The sequence below is a fragment of the Dendrobates tinctorius genome, unplaced genomic scaffold (assembly GCF_039654945.1).
Source record: "Dendrobates tinctorius isolate UK_male_01 unplaced genomic scaffold, ASM3965494v1 ptg000089l, whole genome shotgun sequence".
Taxonomy (NCBI): Eukaryota; Metazoa; Chordata; class Amphibia; order Anura; family Dendrobatidae; genus Dendrobates; species Dendrobates tinctorius.
Genome location: NW_027361757.1, coordinates 6,114,505 through 6,132,655, shown reverse-complemented (window position 1 = coordinate 6,132,655; position 18,151 = coordinate 6,114,505). Strand labels below are relative to the sequence as shown.

The following is an 18,151-nucleotide window of genomic DNA, read 5'->3' as shown; positions in this document are numbered from 1 at the left end:
CCGGAAGTCCCATTCAAGTCTATGGGACTTCCGGTATCGGAATAAGAAAAACCCTTTCCTGCCCTTGTACAGCCTCTCTGGGGTCTGTACGGGCCTTTCGGGGGGCTGTGCCGGCCTGCCAGGGGGTCTGTGCAGGCTCCGGTGGTCTGTGCCGGCCTGCCGGTGGTCTGTGCAGGCTCCGGGGGGCTGTGCCGGCCTGCCGGGGGGCTGTGCCGGCCTGCCGGGGGGCTGTGCCGGCCTGCCGGGGGGCTGTGCCGGCCTGCCGGGGGGCTGTGCCGGCCTGCCGGGGGGCTGTGCAGGCTCCGGGGGTCTGTGCAGGCATCGTCCGATGGGACTACAAGTCCCATCTGGCGATGCCTGCTACCATGACAGTGATTGACACATTAGCCAATGATGGGACAGTAGTAGTCCCATCATCCGGCTAATGTGTTAAATGTAAAAAAAAAAAAAAAAAAATTACATGCTACATACATACAACATGCATACTACATACATGCTACATTCATACTACATACTACATACATGCTACATTCATACTACATGCAACATACATACTACATATATACTACATGCATGCTACATACATACTGCATGCTACATACATACTACATATATACTACATACATACTACATGCATCATACATAACACATATATACTACATGCATGCTACATACATACTACATGCTACATACTACATATATACTACATGCATGCTACATACTACATGCTACATACATACTACATATATACTACATGCATGCTACATACATACTGCATGCTACATGCATGCTACATACATACTACATACATACTACATGCTACATACATACTACATATATACTACATACATACTACATGCATACTACATGCATGCTACATACATACCACATACATAACACATATATACTACATGCATGCTACATACATACTACATACATACCATATACATACTACATGCATGCTACATACATACTACATGCATGCTACATATATACTACATGCATGCTACATACATACTACATGCTACATACATACTACATATATACTACATGCATGCTACATACATACTACATGCTACATACATACTACATATATACTACATACATACTACATGCATGCTACATACATGCTACATACATACCACATACATAACACATATATACTACATGCATGCTACATACATACTACATACATACCATATACATACTACATGCATGCTACATACATACTACATGCATGCTACATATATACTACATGCATGCTACATACATACTACATGCTACATACATACTACATATATACTACATGCATGCTACATACATACTACATGCTACATACATACTACATATATACTACATGCATGCTACATACATACTACATATATACTACATGCATGCTACATGCATGCTACATACATACCACATATATACTACATACATACAATACATTCATACAATACATACATAGACATACAGTACATATAACATAGAGTAACATACTTACCAATACTTGTCACATTGTTCCCCGAAGCCATTGTCTTTCCGGAATAAATATTAACATAACAAACCACAAAAATACTCACCCACGATCCGAAGCAGTCCACGAGTGTGTCCCACGACGATCTTGGGTAGAGAACTGCAGCATCAGCTGTTGCTGCCGTTCTCTACTGGCTGCAGGAATCCAATGACGGAAGGTAGGTATCCTTCCGCACTGTATTCCTCCGCCACTTAAAAAAAAAAAAAAAGTCCCTAGTCTCACTTTATGCCATTGCTGTGTGGGAAATTCCCACGCAGCAATGGCATAAAGTGAGACTAGGGACTTTTTTTTTTTTAAGTGGCGGAGGAATACAGTGCGGAAGGATACCTACCTTCCGTCATTGGATTCCTGCAGCCCGTAGAGAACGGCAGCATCATCTGATGCTGCAGTTCTCTACCCAAGATCGTCGTGGGACACACTCGTGGACTGCTTCGGATCGTGGGTGAGTATTTTTGTGGTTTGTTATGTTAATATTTATTCCGGAAAGACAATGGCTTCGGGGAACAATGTGACAAGTATTGGTAAGTATGTTACTCTATGTTATATGTACTGTATGTCTATGTATGTATTGTATGTATGTAGTATATATGTGGTATGTATGTAGTATGTATGTAGCATGCATGTAGTATATATGTAGTATGTATGTAGCATGCATGTAGTATATATGTAGCATGCATGTAGTATGTATGTGGTATGTATGTAGCATGTAGTATGTATGTAGCATGCATGTAGTATGTATGTGGTATGTATGTAGCATGTAGTATGTATGTAGCATGCATGTAGTATGTATGTAGTATGTATGTAGTATGTATGTAGCATGCAGTATGTATGTAGTATGTATGTAGTATGTATGTAGTATGTATGTAGTATGTATGTAGTATGTATGTAGCATGCATGTAGTATGTATGTAGCATGCATGTAGTATGTATGTAGCATGTATGTAGTATGTATGTAGCATGCATGTAGTATGTATGTAGCATGTAGTATGTATGTAGCATGCATGTAGTATGTATGTAGCATGCATGTAGTATGTATGTAGCATGCATGTAGTATGTATGTAGTATGTATGTAGTATGTATGTAGCATGCATGTAGTATGTATGTAGCATGTAGTATGTATGTAGCATGCATGTAGTATGTATGTAGTATATATGTAGTATGTATGTAGTATTTTTTTTTTTTTTTTTAACATTTAACACATTAGCCGGATGATGGGACTACTACTGTCCCATCATTGGCTAATGTGTCAATCACTGTCATGGTAGCAGGCATCGCCCGATGGGACTTGTAGTCCCATCGGACGATGCTTGCACAGACCCCCGGACATCAGCACAGCCCCCCGGCAGGCCGGCACAGCCCCCCGGCAGGCCGGCACAGCCCCCCGGCAGGCCGGCACAGCCCCCCGGCAGGCCGGTACAGACCCCCACAGGGTGCACAGCCCCCCGGCAGGCTGGCACAGCCCCCCGGCAGGCCGGCAGAGACCCCGGGCAGTCCACACAGCCCCCCGGCAGGCCGGCACAGCCCCCCGGCAGGCCGGCAGAGACCCCCGGAAGGCCCGAAATGACGGCGCATCATGATGCGCACACACCGCGCATCATGATGACGTCAGGCCGTCAATCAACTGAACTTCCGATTCCGATGCCGAATTCCGATATTGAAAAAATATCGGAAGTCGGTATCGGAATTCCGATACAGCAAGTATCGGCCGATACCCGATACTTGCGGTATCGGAATGCTCAACACTACTCATGATGCTCCGATACGGCAGATAAATAGCGGTATAGTACAATTAAAAATACTTCACTTTTTACATCTCATGACTGATATCCATTTTAAATTCTCCCATAGCTCCAAAAACGGACAGCTTATTACTCCATACAGTATTATGGCCACTGCATAGTGCGCTATACAGAGTAATGAGGCCCATATATTTCTCCATACAGAATCATTGGTCCCATATAATGTTTTAAACAGTATATGATGAGCTCCACATAATGCTACAGTATATGTTGGTCCCATGGATGAAGCTGCACTGTTTTATGGGCCCAAATAATGCTCCATATATAATGGGCCCCATTTCTAATGCTCTAGTGTATAATGGGCCCTGTAAATGCTGCTCCAGTGTCTGATGTCCACCTTTGGAATGCTCCAGTGTATGGTGGGCCCCATATATCATTCTCCAGAGTATAGTGCTCCCCAAAAATTGCTGTCCCAACATTGAAAACAATTAAATAAGTCTCCTCGCTAGGGAATCCCTGTACTAGTCTGGGCGTACAGACGTGATGTCATTGCGCTCTTTGATCAGAATATCACTGTCAGGAAACGCGGAAGACGTCATGGCAGTGGAGCAGGGAGAGGTAAGTATTTCAACTTCAAGTGCTGTGATCCTGAGCAAGCAGGGGGGGGCCCACTCGTTGGCGACGGCTCTGGCACAGGGCCCCTCATAGTACGGCGGTGTGTCTGACGGCGGGTGTGCACCCCCACCGTCAGAGACACTTGATTGCACTATGAGGGACCCTGTGCCAGTGCCCGTGCCCAAGAGTCAACCCACCCACCTGTCCAGGGCAACGCCACTCGCACGGTTGCGTGCGCCAGGTGGTGACCCTGGCCATCGGGGGAGGAGGCAGCCCAGTTAGGGAGGTTTACAAAATGGCATATGTTGATGTGGGACATTCACCTGCTGCTAAAGGCGAAATTGATCAAGTCCCAGGAAGAGGAGCAAACTATGTGTCATCAGGGTAAGGTGTGCAAAATCCTTGGAAACCCATGCATGGTTCATTTTAATGAAGGTTAGATCATCCACATTTTGGGTCGAGAGACGGGTCCTTTTTTCTCTCAGGATTGATCCAGCAGCACTGAAGACTCTTTCCGATAGCTCACTTGCAGCTGGGCAAGCGAGCTCCTGTAAGGCATACTGTGCCAATTCAGGCCAGGTGTCCAGTTTAGCGGCCCAATAGTCAAATGGGAATGACCTGTGAGGGAGAACATCAATATGGGACAAGAAGTAGTTTGTAACCATAATTGACAAGTGCTGTCTCCTATCACTTTCAATCGATGCAGTATTACCAGTCGTGTGAGCGGGACTTGAAAAATCAGTCCACAACATCGTCATGAAACCCCTGTCTCCAACGCCACTTCTGATGTGTGCACCACCAACACCTCTTCCAAGCTGCCCCCGGCCCCTACGGCTTGTGTGAGAGCCATCACCGCTGCTGTGTGCTGGGAATGCCTCAACCAACCGGTTTACCAGAGTTGCTTGGTTGTTAGCCAATATTAGGTCAAGGTTCTCCTGTGGCATGATGTTTTGGAATTTGCCTTTATAGCGTGGATCCAGGATGCTGGCCAACCAGTAGTCGTCATCGTTCATCATTTTGGCAATGCGGGAGTCCCTTTTTAGGATCTGCAAGGCATAATCTGACATGTGTGCCAATGTTCCCGGTGTCAATGATGCACTGCGAGTGCTGGGTGGAGGAGCACTTTCTGGCAAATCCACATCCCTCGAGTCACGCACAAACCCTGTACCAGACCTTGCCACGCCAACATTTTCTCTTGCCCCACGAGAAGCATCCTCCTCCCCTAAATAATCATCCCCATCATCATCCTCCTCTTCCTCTTCTTCCTCCACTTCATCCAGGAGAGTTCCCAGAGCAGACAATGGCTGACTGTCATCAAGGCTTCTCTCCTCCTCTTCCTCCTCATCCTCGGCTGCAGACGCCTGCTCCTTAATGTGTGTCAAAGTTTGCATGAGCAGATGCATAAGTGGGATGCTTTTGATAGCGTTGTCTGTGCTTACCAGCCATGTGCATTCCTCAAAACACTGAAGGACTTTACAGAGGTCTTTCAGCTTCGACAACTGCACACCTGTCAACTCCATGTCTGCCCTCAAAGTGCCTGCCCGTGTATCCTCCCACAAATGCATTACGACCTGCCTCTGTTAGCACAGCCGCTCAACCATGTGCAGGGTGGAGTTCCCCCTTGTTGCAACGTCGATAATTAGGCGGTGCTTGGGAAGGTGGAGCAATCGCTGCAGCTTCTGCATACAACTGGAGTGTATCGGCGACTGGCGGATGTGTGAGCACAGTCTTCGGACCTTCTGGAGCAGGCCTTTTAAATCCGGATAATTATTGAGGAAGCACTGCACCACCAGGTTCAAGGTGTGAGCCAAGCAAGGTATGTGTCTGAGTTTTGAAAGGGCTATGGCTGCCACAAAATTCCATCCGTTATCACTAACTACCTTGCCTGCCTCAAGATGTAGACTGCCCAGCCATGACTCAGTTTGTCGCTGAAAGTAGTCGGCCAGTACCTCCGCGGTGTGTCTGTCGCCCAAACACATCATCATCAACACAGCCTGCTGACGCTTTCCATTAGCTGATCGATAGGGGGACACATCGTGTGCAACACTGGCAGCTGCGGATGGAGTGCTCGTGCGACTGCGTTCTGTGGACAAGCTTTCGCTTCTGGAGGAGGAGGAGGGTCGAACGCCTACAGCCAACTGCTTCCTATACCGTGGGCTAGGCAGCACTGTCCCACCACCGCTGTCCCCTGTGGACCCTGCATCCACCACATTAACCCAGTGCGCAGTGATGGACATGTAACGGCCCTGGCCATGCCTACTGGACCATGCATCAGTTGTGAGGTGCACCTTTCCACTCACTGATTGCTTGAGTGCATGTACAATGCGGTCTTTCACATGAAGGTGGAGGGCTGGGATGGCTTTGCGAGAAAAGAAGTGGCGACTGGGTAGGTCATAGCGTGGTACTGCGTAGGCCATGAGTTCTTTCAACCAACCGATAGGGCATCATCTCTAACGAGATTAGTTTGGCAATGTGGGCGTTCAAACCCAGTGTATGCAGATGAGAGGATGAGTACTTTCTAGTCCTACTCATAGTGTCTGGTAGGGTGAGTTGGACTTGAGAGCTGCATATGGTGGAACTAGCGGTGGACATGGTGGACTGAGAGAGGGTTGATGATGGTGATGGAGTTGGTGTTCTTTCTGATGGCCTAGATTTAGTCTTTCGTTGCAATAACAGTGTGATTCCCTGACTGATTTGCCCTTGCGACGACAACTCAACATTTGCTGCTGGTGGTGTGCTAACCAGTGGGCTTACAGTGGGGGAAACAATGTAGTGTTGCTGACTACCTTCTTTGGGAGCAGTTGCACATGTGGTACGTGAGTTTTGGTAGTCCATCCACGCTTGCAAGTGCATGGTGGTTAAATGTCTTAGCATGCAACTGGTATTCAAATTTCTCAGATTTTTCCCTCGGCTAAAGGTCTTTGCGCACTTCTTACATATAACCTTTGCCTGATCATTAGGATTTTGTTCAAAAAAGTGCCACACTGCACTCTTCCTACTATGGAAGACATTTTGAGGCCTTGCACGCTGTGCTATTTTGACCATCTGGCCAAGCTGTCCAGCAACTCTTGGTTTTTGTAACCTGTTTTTGGACTGCTCCGGGCCTGCCGGATAACAGCTGTTGTGATGTCGATACCCGCTGCGGATGCTCCTCCTCCTCTTCTGAGCTATTGGCAGCTGCACCCTCTTCCCCCAATGGATGCCAATCTTGGTCAGCAACTGGGTCATCCATCACCTCCTCTTCAATGTCATGTGCACCTTCCTCTGTGTCACCGTGTATGGTGGTATAGTATGCGGGAAGGGGCACCTGAGTTTCATCAGGGTCAGATTCTGCCTCAGTACACTGCGAGGACAATGTAGTGCTCTGAGTGAATGTACCAGCAGAATCATCTATCAGTGGCTGTGCATCAGTACACTCCATGTCAGATTCATCTTGGCCTGGGTAATTCACGATTTGACTTGCTAACCCAGGCAAGGTATGTGAAAACAGCTCCATGGAGTAATCTGTAGTGTGGCCTGCCGCATCCTTCAATTTTGGTTGGGGTGAAGGACACAAGGAAAGGTGTGGTTCATGACCATGAGCCTCCAATGACGACTCAGTGCTTTTATTTGTTAAAACTTCAGAAGAGGAGGCGATGGAGCTGGAGGCTGTCAGCAATGTAAGCCAAAACTTGTTCTTGAAGCTCCGGCTTTAAAAGGGGTTTACCTACTCCCAGAAAAGGGAGACTTCGAGGCCTTGTGGAGCCAGCTGCCAACCCCCGCCCACTTCCACGGACTCTTCCACCACACTTCCTCATTTTTGGGGAAAATGTACCCAAAAAACCACCAACTATATGGTGCTGTAAAACAAGGTACAAGGTGTATGTAGGAGTGGGGAGAATTTGAATCTCTCTAGACTTCAGGACACAGTTGGATTCTGTCAGGCCCTGTTTATATTACACCGCAATGTGACAGGCAGATTATGGATGGTGTAATAAAGGTGGATAGAGGACAGTGGGGAATTGGAATCTCTCTAGGCTTCAGGACACAGTTGGATTCTGTCAGGCCCTTTTTATTTTACACCGCAATGTGACAGGCAGATTATGGATGGTGTAAGAAAGGTGGATAGAGGACTGTGGAGAATTGGAATCTCTCTAGACTTCAGGACACAGTTGGATTCTGTCAGGCCCTGTGTCTATAACACCGCAATGTGACCGGCAGAAATTGCCTAGTGTATGACAAACTACAAGGTGTATATAGAATTGGGCAGAATTGGAATCTCCCTAGAGTGTAGGTCTGTAAGAATGGACAAACTCCTCGACTTTTCCTTACAGACTCTCACACGTAGATAGCTTCAATTTGGACATAACAGCCGTTACACGGTACTGAGAGAGGAGCGTGCAGGTACACCGCTGTACGGTGTATGTAAAATTGTCAAGCTCCGTGTTTTTGTATACAGACTGACACACTGTGTCTCTCTCTAGTTTTGTATGTAATCAAACAGCAAATATACTAAACTGTTTGAAATACGGACAAAACTATAAGGTGTAGGTCTGTAAGAACGGACAAACTCCTCGACTTTTCCTTACAGAGTCACACACATAGCTTCAATTTGGCCGTGATAACAGCCATTACACGGTACTGTGTGAGGAGCGTACACCGCTGTACGGTGTGTGAAAAAATGAACGCTCACTACCTCACCAGGACAAAACAATACAATTTGGATTGCTTTTAAAAAAGCAGTTTGAACACCAGTGTGCACACAGCAATGCAGCTAGCCTTAAAAGGCAGGCTAATCACCACCAGCGCTTCTGCACAAAAGCAAAAATCTTCACCTTTCACTGCACAGTAACTACAGTGAAAAGCGCTAGCAGCAGAAGCAGTTTTTTTTCTTTTTGCCTTCCTAACGCTCTCCCTACAGAATCAGCAGCTGCAGCAGCTCTCCCTATTCTGAGATCAGCATGAGTAACATGGCGGTCGGCGTCCCCGCCCTTTTATACCCCCTGTGACGCCACACAAAGCAAGCCAATCACTTGCATGCCCTTCTCCAAGATGGTGGTGACCGCTGCCTATGTCATCATGTTGCCCACAGTGTCCGTTCTTCCTGATTGGCTGAAAAAGTGCGCAAAGGCATCTTTTGAAACGCGACTTTGGCGCTTAAGTCGCCGACCTCGTGGCCGACCTCTCGCTAAGGTCGGGTTTCGTTTAATGAAACCCGACTTTGGAGAAGGTCGGCGACGTTTGAATTTTTTCGACCCGTTTCGCTCAACTCTACTTTTAAGCAGTTAACAAAGTCCTGTTTTGTGATATTGTGCATATGGGCCACTAAATGGAAATGGCATCCTCATTCAGTATAACTTCTCTTAATCATTCACTTTGTTAAAAAAAAGTCATATTGCCCATGTTATATATATATATATATATATATATATATATATATATATATATATATATATACTTCCTCTTCAATTTGGATTTATTCAGAAATTAGATTAGTCTATAAATGCTTTAAATCCCACCGCACCGTTCTATAAAATGTATAAACTATGTGATCTTTCTGCTTTCGGCACACGACTGAGAAATCCTGAACATTTTCTGTTTTCATGAATTTAATTATAGGACAATCTGTCAATCTTTTAAATGTATTGGATCCCTGGTTTACTACCAGTACATCTTTATAGAATCCTGTATTCAGTGTCTTTTATTTTTACTCAACTCTTCTAGTGTATCAAATTAGATTTGCGGAGCAACACCTGCATTATTCATGAAATGAGCACTTTATCCTTCATGCTGTTTTAGATGAAGATACACCAATTGCCAAATGAAACAATGCATCAGGAAGCAAGCAGCCAGCAGTTATGGTTTTTGTTTCATACTTTAATGGAGCCGTATTTGAAACTTGCTGATTTTGGGTTGTGGGAAAGCCCCTGGCCCTCCATCCCTGCTAGATCCACTAATTCATTGTGATGAGCCTGATCTCTGGAGTGAGAGATGAAAGGCACATCTGCCAACCCCAGTTAATCAGGGCAGACTATCCCCAGTAGAAGTGAAACGCGCTTGTCTTAATCGTATGCTGGTACTTTCTCAATAGGTAAATGATGCTTATCAAACTCTTCTAGATTTTCTATAGGACTGACATTTTGGATGACGCTTTCCAACCTTGAGTACATAAACTTGATGAACATTGTTTGCTGCTGGTTTTAATATTAATGCTTTGATTAAGTTTGAGTTCCGCTTGCATAACAATATATACCATGGTTTCATCCATTTATCACCACTTTTTGTCATATTTTATCTCATATTACAATTAAAACTGAAATACATACAGTTTAAATATGTCCCATGCTTATTCACCCAACTTGGCCGAGATCAGTCAACTATCCTATATTGGGTTTCCTGATCTCTGAAAGAAGGATTAGTCATGTTGAATTTGAGCACCTGAGAGTTTTATTCTGGGAAAAAGAAGCAGCCACCAAAGGTCCCTGACAGCAGCTTACTTCCCTTTGCCCACTGAGAGCAAATGTTAACTCAGGCAATAAGAAAACATGCTAAATGCTCTTTTTATGTTGCCGGAGCATTGTTGACTGGACACACATACTTCTTTGGTAAGTATTTTATTCATCTAATACCTGAAAACACATTAGTCCCCAGAAGAGGATCAAAACATGCTGTCCAATCATATGTGAATAAAACGCCTACTTTCCGAACAAGGAGCGTTTTTCGTTTAATTAACCACTGATTACCCTTGTGCTTTGTCCTGATTGGGGCTTATGTTGGGCCATGCTTCTGTTAGGCTCACCAGGTGAGGTGAGTCCTCTAAAGGCGCCGTCTCACATAGCGAGATCGTTAGTGAGATCGCTGTTGTGTCACAGCGGCGACCGGGCCCCCACTGCGATCTCGCTGATGGTGCTCGAATGTCCTGGACCATTTTTTGATCGCTGGTGCCCCGCTGGCCAGCATGCATTTTTATGTTTGACGCTGACGAGCGACCTCGTTGGCGACTCAGAACTCAGGGACACAGGCGGGAGTCGTCAGAATAGCTGCTGTGTGACAAGGTCCGGTCAAATGGGTGTCGCGGTCTGGTCCGGCGACTCCCATCTTCATACGATGCCGTCCTCTTCTTTCCTTCCTGTCGTGGCTGCGGTGCAAGTGCACTGCTCTTCCCAGCCTGGAGAGGTCCTCAACAGGGCAGAGTAGTGGGCCTGTGTTGGAGCACGACAGGAAGGAAAGAAGAGGATGGCATCGTATGAAGATGGGAGGCGCCGGACCGAACCGCGACACCCATTGGACCGGACCGGACGCTGGGGTGAGTATAATCTAACTCTTTTTTTCTTCTCTTTCAGGTTATATCGGAGGCTTATCTACAGCATTACAGAATGCTGTAGATAAGCCCCTGATGTCGATGCCGGCAGCTCATAGTCCAAAAAGAGGGTGACAGATTCCCTTTAAGCCTACTGTCAAGGCACAACACAAGCTGGTACACATCTGTCCCAGGTATTCAGGAATCAGAATGCTGTAGATAAGCCCCTGATGTCGATGCTGGCAGCTCATAGTCCAAGAAAAGGGTGACAGATTCCCTTTAAAGGGTTTTGTACAAGCTGGTGACCAACAATAATGCACTAAGGCATACCCATCCTTCCATGGGCAGACACAGACAAAAGAGGGCCCCTCTGCATTATAATGCACAATTTTAGCTGCTTTGGAGGTAGAAGTGGCCTCCCTTACATTTTGGGACTCTGAACAGCTGCACAGGTTGATCAATGCTCTGTCTGTCCATTCCTCCTCCTATTTATGTGGTCTCACATTTAAGAGGTAAGGAAATGTATGTGATGGTTCAAGAAAAGAAGCTAAATCTGGCCCCATAGTAGTGTCTCTTATCTTGTAAAACATTAGTCATGTCCTTGTGCCATGTCCGTTGCTTATCTGCAATATATGTATCTTTATTAGCAAAAGTCTTCCAATATATATCTGTGGATACTTGACCCCTCAAATATAGTTTATTTGCACTCATCCTTGTTTGGCATGCTTCCTAAAAGTTCCCCTTCTGTCGATTCTGAATTTTTCATGAAAGGAGGCATTTTCACTAAACTATCAGTCTCGCCCTTTTCATAAACTGCATTTTTACTATCAACAAGGAAACATTGTAACATGTGCAGAAGTGTGCCAAAGACAACACACTGTGCAAAGTATAACAAACCCTTCAAAAGTTAGAAAAAGCTCAACTACCGCGAAGTGGAAAGTAAGTGCAAGCTTATTTACTTGTCATTTCTGTACTACAAGGATTGACATACTAATAAATAGAAAACACACATACAAAGTGTGTAGCAGATATGCAAGGTCTCATCCTCTGTCCTCAGGTCCACACAAGATAGAAGGAGGGTGACCTTGTGCTCAGACTTTTACAGATGGTTAAGCATCTAATATATACTTGCCTTGTAAAGTCTTCACATCCTGTTCTGTCCAGATGTGTCCAGATCCCAGAATTCCAAGCGGCTGAAGTTCACGGACCGCCATATTGGGACACCCAAGTGATGGGTGTCTCAATTTGGAAATTGCTGGTGGTACCAGCCGACAATACTGACATTACAGCAGGGAATCACAGAGGATTCATTTTGTGAGGTAAAATATTGCACGGTACCACCAGTGGAACACCGTCGTAACACACACACTGTATACGCCGTACGCACCACACACACAAACACTGTATATGCCGTACACACCACACACTGTATACGCCCTATGCACCACATACACGCACATACACACATACAGTATATACACACACACTGTATACGCCCTATGCACCACATACACACACATACAGTATATATACACACACACACACCCTCACATACACACACTGTATACGCCATATGCACCACATACACACACATACACCCTCACATAAACACACTGTGTATACGCCATATGCAGCCTCTTGTGCTGGACCACAAGCAGAACACCATCGTGAACACGCCGCCAGGATCAGCCGAATGATTCACTGACCGCTGCCATCTTTGCAAAGGAGGAGCACATGCGCATTTTTAATGTGACTGCCGCTATCTGTCTGCACAAAGATGGCGGCGGTCTGATTTACTGCACCTGCACGAATTCCACGCAGGTTCAGTGAATGGGGAAGAGAGAGCACAAAGGGGTGAGAGAGACATCACGGGGGGAGACAGCTCAAACGGGACAGCACAGGATGGAGAGAGACAGCAGACAAGGGGGATAGCACATGCGGTAGACAGGTCAAAGAAGAGCGCACAGACGGAACAAGTCAGCACATGGGGAAAGAGAGGGTGGATAGGTGGTCGAGCACATGGGGGAGAGATTCTCAATGCTGCAAAGCCTGACCCCATCGTGACATTACCGCCTCCATCTAGTGCAACTATATTCTAGACACCAAAATGACAGCTACCGCAACAGAAGTGGTCACATTCCCCATAAAATAAAAATTACGGAGCATGTATTCTTGGAGTTCGTCCATATTATTTGTCATTCCTCCTGGAAAACTATGCATTAACTAGGCATTATTGTCACTATTAGAGTATCTCGGGACCTGCTTCATTGACATAATACACCTGACAGTCTTCAGTCAGTGTGTACTTTGTCAGACTGTAAGTGTAGAATGGTATGAAAAACCGCGACAAAGGCACTCTCGGGGTTAGTATGTCTTTGTGAAAGTGAGCAAAAGAGAAGGTAAACCAATGTAGGTCACCTGTTTTAGCTGTTTAGCCATAGATTTATTGTGGAATATAAATGGGAGTGCAGCTGTGAGATAGCAGGTACGTGGAATGCAGTGATGAGCAGGAGGCAGAGCAAAAGTTAGTGTTTATAAGGCGCATTAAATCTGTGGAGAATAACTTCTATGTGAATTGAATTTTATGGGAAAATCCTCACAAACATGCAAATTCTAATTTTACCTAATCGCTCACTTCTACTACTATTACCAAATATCCTAACAACATCTGACACTGTCAGTACAGATAGGAAGTGTAAGATGGTGGAAAAACATGACCCATTGCCATGTGTAATGATAATATTGTCAATTTAATTACGGTCTACATTTACAGGAGAGAATAACAGACAGTGATAAATAAAGGTCCAATACAAGTGGTTCCTTATACAGACATGTCAGTAAAGTTGCTCTTTTCAGGGTAAGCTTCATGAAAAAGGGGCATGTATTAGGAACTAGGTCAGAACTAGACATTCAGTCTGATTTTTTTTTTTCCTTTTAATAGGAAAATATACACCAAAATACTATGTGTGTATAGATCATTGGATAGACGTATAAATAGGTTATAGTTATTACCATTGAAAAGATTAAATCAAGCTCCATATATGCTACTTTGAAAAATTAAATAAAGACCGAAAAGCAGAACTAGCTTGTCATAAGGAAGGGGGATCTAGTATTCTGCTTTGGATAGCAGCCAAAACCTTTGAGTAAACTATCCAGACTTCTCAACCCTCTTTTCGTAGTGCCTCCCCAAATCTACAGTGAGACTTATTAGTGGAGCAGTGCAGATCATAGATGCCAATTGTTACTTTCCCGGGATCTGGAACACTGTATCTTATTCATGAAACAGAGGGTGAATGTGCTGGCAGCAAAAAATGCAGACTCCTGTCCCTTGCCGTACAAAAGTGGCTGGTCGTATAGTTTACAATGACTTTTTCTGCAGTTTAAGGTAGTTGAAGTGACTGAACACAAGACCTCTGTTGATTCCGCTTAACACAAATTATGTATCACTGCCATCTCCTCATATTACAGACCAGTCGTGGATCAGTCTTATTCAGCTTTACCTACGGTATCTATAAGGCAGCCAGAATTCATATAAATCTGTGTATGGGTGTATATGTATATTCATATATATGAATCATATAATTTCCTAATGTGTGTGCGTGATATATACACACAGTATATACTGTGTATAATTTATTTTAATGTGTGAGTATGTGTATGTTTTATATAATATACTTATACACACAAGCTATATTGCACTTTTCTACATAAACATTACAATTCCACGGGTAATGAAGGCATGAATAAAAGAAAAAAACACCCAAAATGGCCATTTAATTAGTCAGTGGCCGCTTACTATCTGCTAAAGTAAAGTCATATTATCTGAAACTACTAAGCATGTATAAGTATATTGTTCACTAACCACAATTGCTGTTTGTGCAAGCGCATTTGTTATTGAAATTTGCTGCGTGTCACATGTAGCAAGATCGCTGTTGCATCACAAAATCGGTGACGCATTGGCGATCTTGCTATGTGAGACGGGGCCTTTAGTCATGAGGCAAGGCTCGTTGGAGGGTCAATATTGACTTTTAGGATTGCTACTTCTTATAGGTGGCACTAGAGTTCTAGTCCTCTTCCTCTCTGAATAGACAATTTAAAACATAAAGGGGTATTACTATCTGAAACCTTTGTGGCGTTTTGAAAGTACCTGCTATAAATGTCTGGTAATATACTTGTTCCATTACTAATTCTCCCATATGTCACGTGATTGGGATTGTGCATGTGAATTACTCCATTGAAGTGTATTTCAATTGCTAAAACTGATAAATGTTTCACTAATCGCATTAAACTACAAGGAAGATTGTTACACAAATGTAGGACGGCTCATCTACACAACAACATTAATTCTTCTTACTTATTCATGCTCCTGGGCTTAGTACCACTCCTTAACGCATGTAAAATATGTCTTCGACTACATAGTGGGCTGCATGTCATCCCCAGACTGAAGACTGTGAACCCCTGATATAGGGTAATAAAGTGGTAGTCATGAAGGTTCTTGTAGTTTCCTTCTCTATCTGCATGCTGGCTTATAGAGTTCAATGCAATGCCAAAAAGGTCATATACCTTCTATAGCTGTTGGATTAGCCTTTGATAGGCTAACAGCCTTCCCTCCCAAAACCGCAGAGATGAGCCCTTGAGGGCAGGGGAATAAGCCACTGGCAGACCACTAGCCACTTTCTCATCTCCTTTGAGAATAAAGAATAGATTATTTTAAAGGCCACCATACACATTAGCCTAATGTCAGCTTAACCCACGAATAGTTCGACTGACAGTCTCAAGGCCCCGTTACACACAACGATATTGTGAGCGATATCATTGCAACGTCACCAGTTTGGTGATGCTGCAGCGATGTCGAAGTGACATCATTGCATGTGACATGTAGCAACGATCAACAATCAGTTGGCTGATCGTTAATCATTGCCTAATGGTCAGGGCCATAATTCTATCGTTGGTCTCCCGCTGGGCAGCACACATCGCTGCGTGTGACAGCGAGAGACCAATGATCAGCGACGCTGGGAGCTGGTGTCCAGGGTAAACAGCGGGTAACTAAGAGCCGTGCGGCTCTTAGATACCCGCTGTTTACCCTGGATACCAGCGTGCACGCTGGTCCTGATTGCTGGTGAGTCTGTCTGTGACAGCTCACCAGTGATCAGCTATGTCCCAGTGATCCCATCCACGTCGGATCGTTGGTGGGATCGCTGGGACATTGAAGCGTGTAACGGGGCCCTAATGTATATGATGGCGCCAGCCAGCTGATCGTTGGAGGAGATGTTGATTGGGCATGTCTGATTTTGGACCGCTGATGGCCTTCTTCTCCTGGAGATAAGTCACTGGCCGACATGTCAGCTCATGGCTTTCTCAAAGACAACACGTGTTATCCTGTATATCTGCAATGTATAGACTGCCCACAAAAGTCCATGCAGAATGTGTAATGTTTCATTTATACTGTGTTGGCGCTACAGAGGAATTGATGTTTTGCTTTTTTTCTGCAGAATTTAGCTGGAAGTGTCAGTAGTGGCAATACCTTGTTATTGCCTTATAACTAGATCATCCTTTTTTTTAACCTTTTTAATCCATAGTCTTTGGTAAGATGCTAATACTTTATGCTTAGAAGATAACCCAGTGTGGATACACAATGTGATCATTAATGAAAAATAAAGATGGAATATTCATTATTGAAGGTGGTTACATATTTTACCTCTTGTGCCATTGTCGTACCATTGTAATTAATTGTCTCCAGACTTGTTACCAATACTATGGTGTGTATGTTTGAAGTAATACTTAAACTGGGCAAACTCCCTAGATCACTCGCTTTCTTTGAGTTATAAATCTCCATATATAAGCATGAAAATATTTGGATGCCCCAAAAAATCAAAGTTAATCCTGGAATATGTGTTTTTACAGGTGGCATCCAAAGCTGGAGTTTATGAAGTGCTCAATCAACTGGGCTTCAGTGAATTTGAGAATGTGGAAGATCAGCCTTTGTCTCGGCTGCGCTATCGTTGGCAACTGCAAAACTCCAACCTGCTTCCTTTCCGAGGAGAGTTTATTTAGGACTTCAAGACCTTCTGGGCTCTACTTGGTAGAGCTCACTTTTAATTGGATCTTTAGAAAATGACCTTAAATATTAAAGCAAGCAAAAACTTGTATTCACAAGAATTCTCGAACTGCAAAAGGAAAATACCATTGTGACAATACAGCAGTACAGCCCTGACCCTGCTGTATGATATCCAATGGATAGTGAATATCCACACTTCTCATCTATCCATTGATTTTATTTTCGTTATTGTCTGAGTAAATTAAATTTTCTCCAAAACAGTGGTCTGTACGTGGAAGGACTGTGCGATTTATATGCTTAAAGAGGACTTTTTATCAAACCTTTTGTGTTTATCTGGACTTGGTAGAATTTTTTTTTTTTTTTTTTTTAATTTTTCCTATTAAGATAAATTTAAGTTGATATTTCACTCTGGGCGTGAACATCTCCCTGTATTAATTTCTATCTGATAACACGCACTTGGACTTAACCTTTTTTTGGGAGGGCTCATTAGGTGTCAAATACTTTGATTGCTAATATCTCTGCAACAGAAAGGTGAAATAGAAAAAGTGTAGATTTGGTGAAAGATCCTCTTTAATGCTCTAGATTATTACTGCCTTTTGCTATGGCGTATTCAATTTAATCAGCTCAATATGGCGCAAGTGCTGCATGAAATCGTCAGAGGAGATATGTATAAAATATTGATGTTTTTTATTATGTGATTAAAGATTCTTTTTAAAAAAAAAATAGACAAAGAAAAGCTAAAAAAAATCTGGAAATAGGTTGCAGTTTGCCTTATTTGAGGATTATAACATATCTAGAATCTTCTGTGTTTATTTTTGGAAGCTAGTAATATTTTTAAAGATAGTGTTTCTTCTGTAATGTACAGAACGATTGCTAGTAGGGATGAGCGAGTAGCTTCGGATAAGCGCTTACCGAATAGCTGCA

General features: G+C 43.9%; 1 protein-coding gene across 4 annotated transcripts in view; it reads left to right on the top strand.

Annotated features, from left to right (window-relative positions):
* PALD1 (phosphatase domain containing paladin 1) overlaps positions 1 to 17,920 on the top strand; it is a 433,079-nt gene extending 415,159 nt beyond the window's left edge. For all 4 annotated transcript variants that reach the window (XM_073585784.1, XM_073585788.1, XM_073585787.1 and 1 more), the window contains one exon: positions 17,074 to 17,920. In XM_073585784.1, coding sequence (XP_073441885.1) covers positions 17,074 to 17,223 — 150 coding nt within the window. In that variant the 3' untranslated portion in view covers positions 17,224 to 17,920. The remainder of the gene's footprint in view (positions 1 to 17,073) is intronic.
* The last annotated feature ends 231 nt before the right edge of the window (positions 17,921 to 18,151 follow it).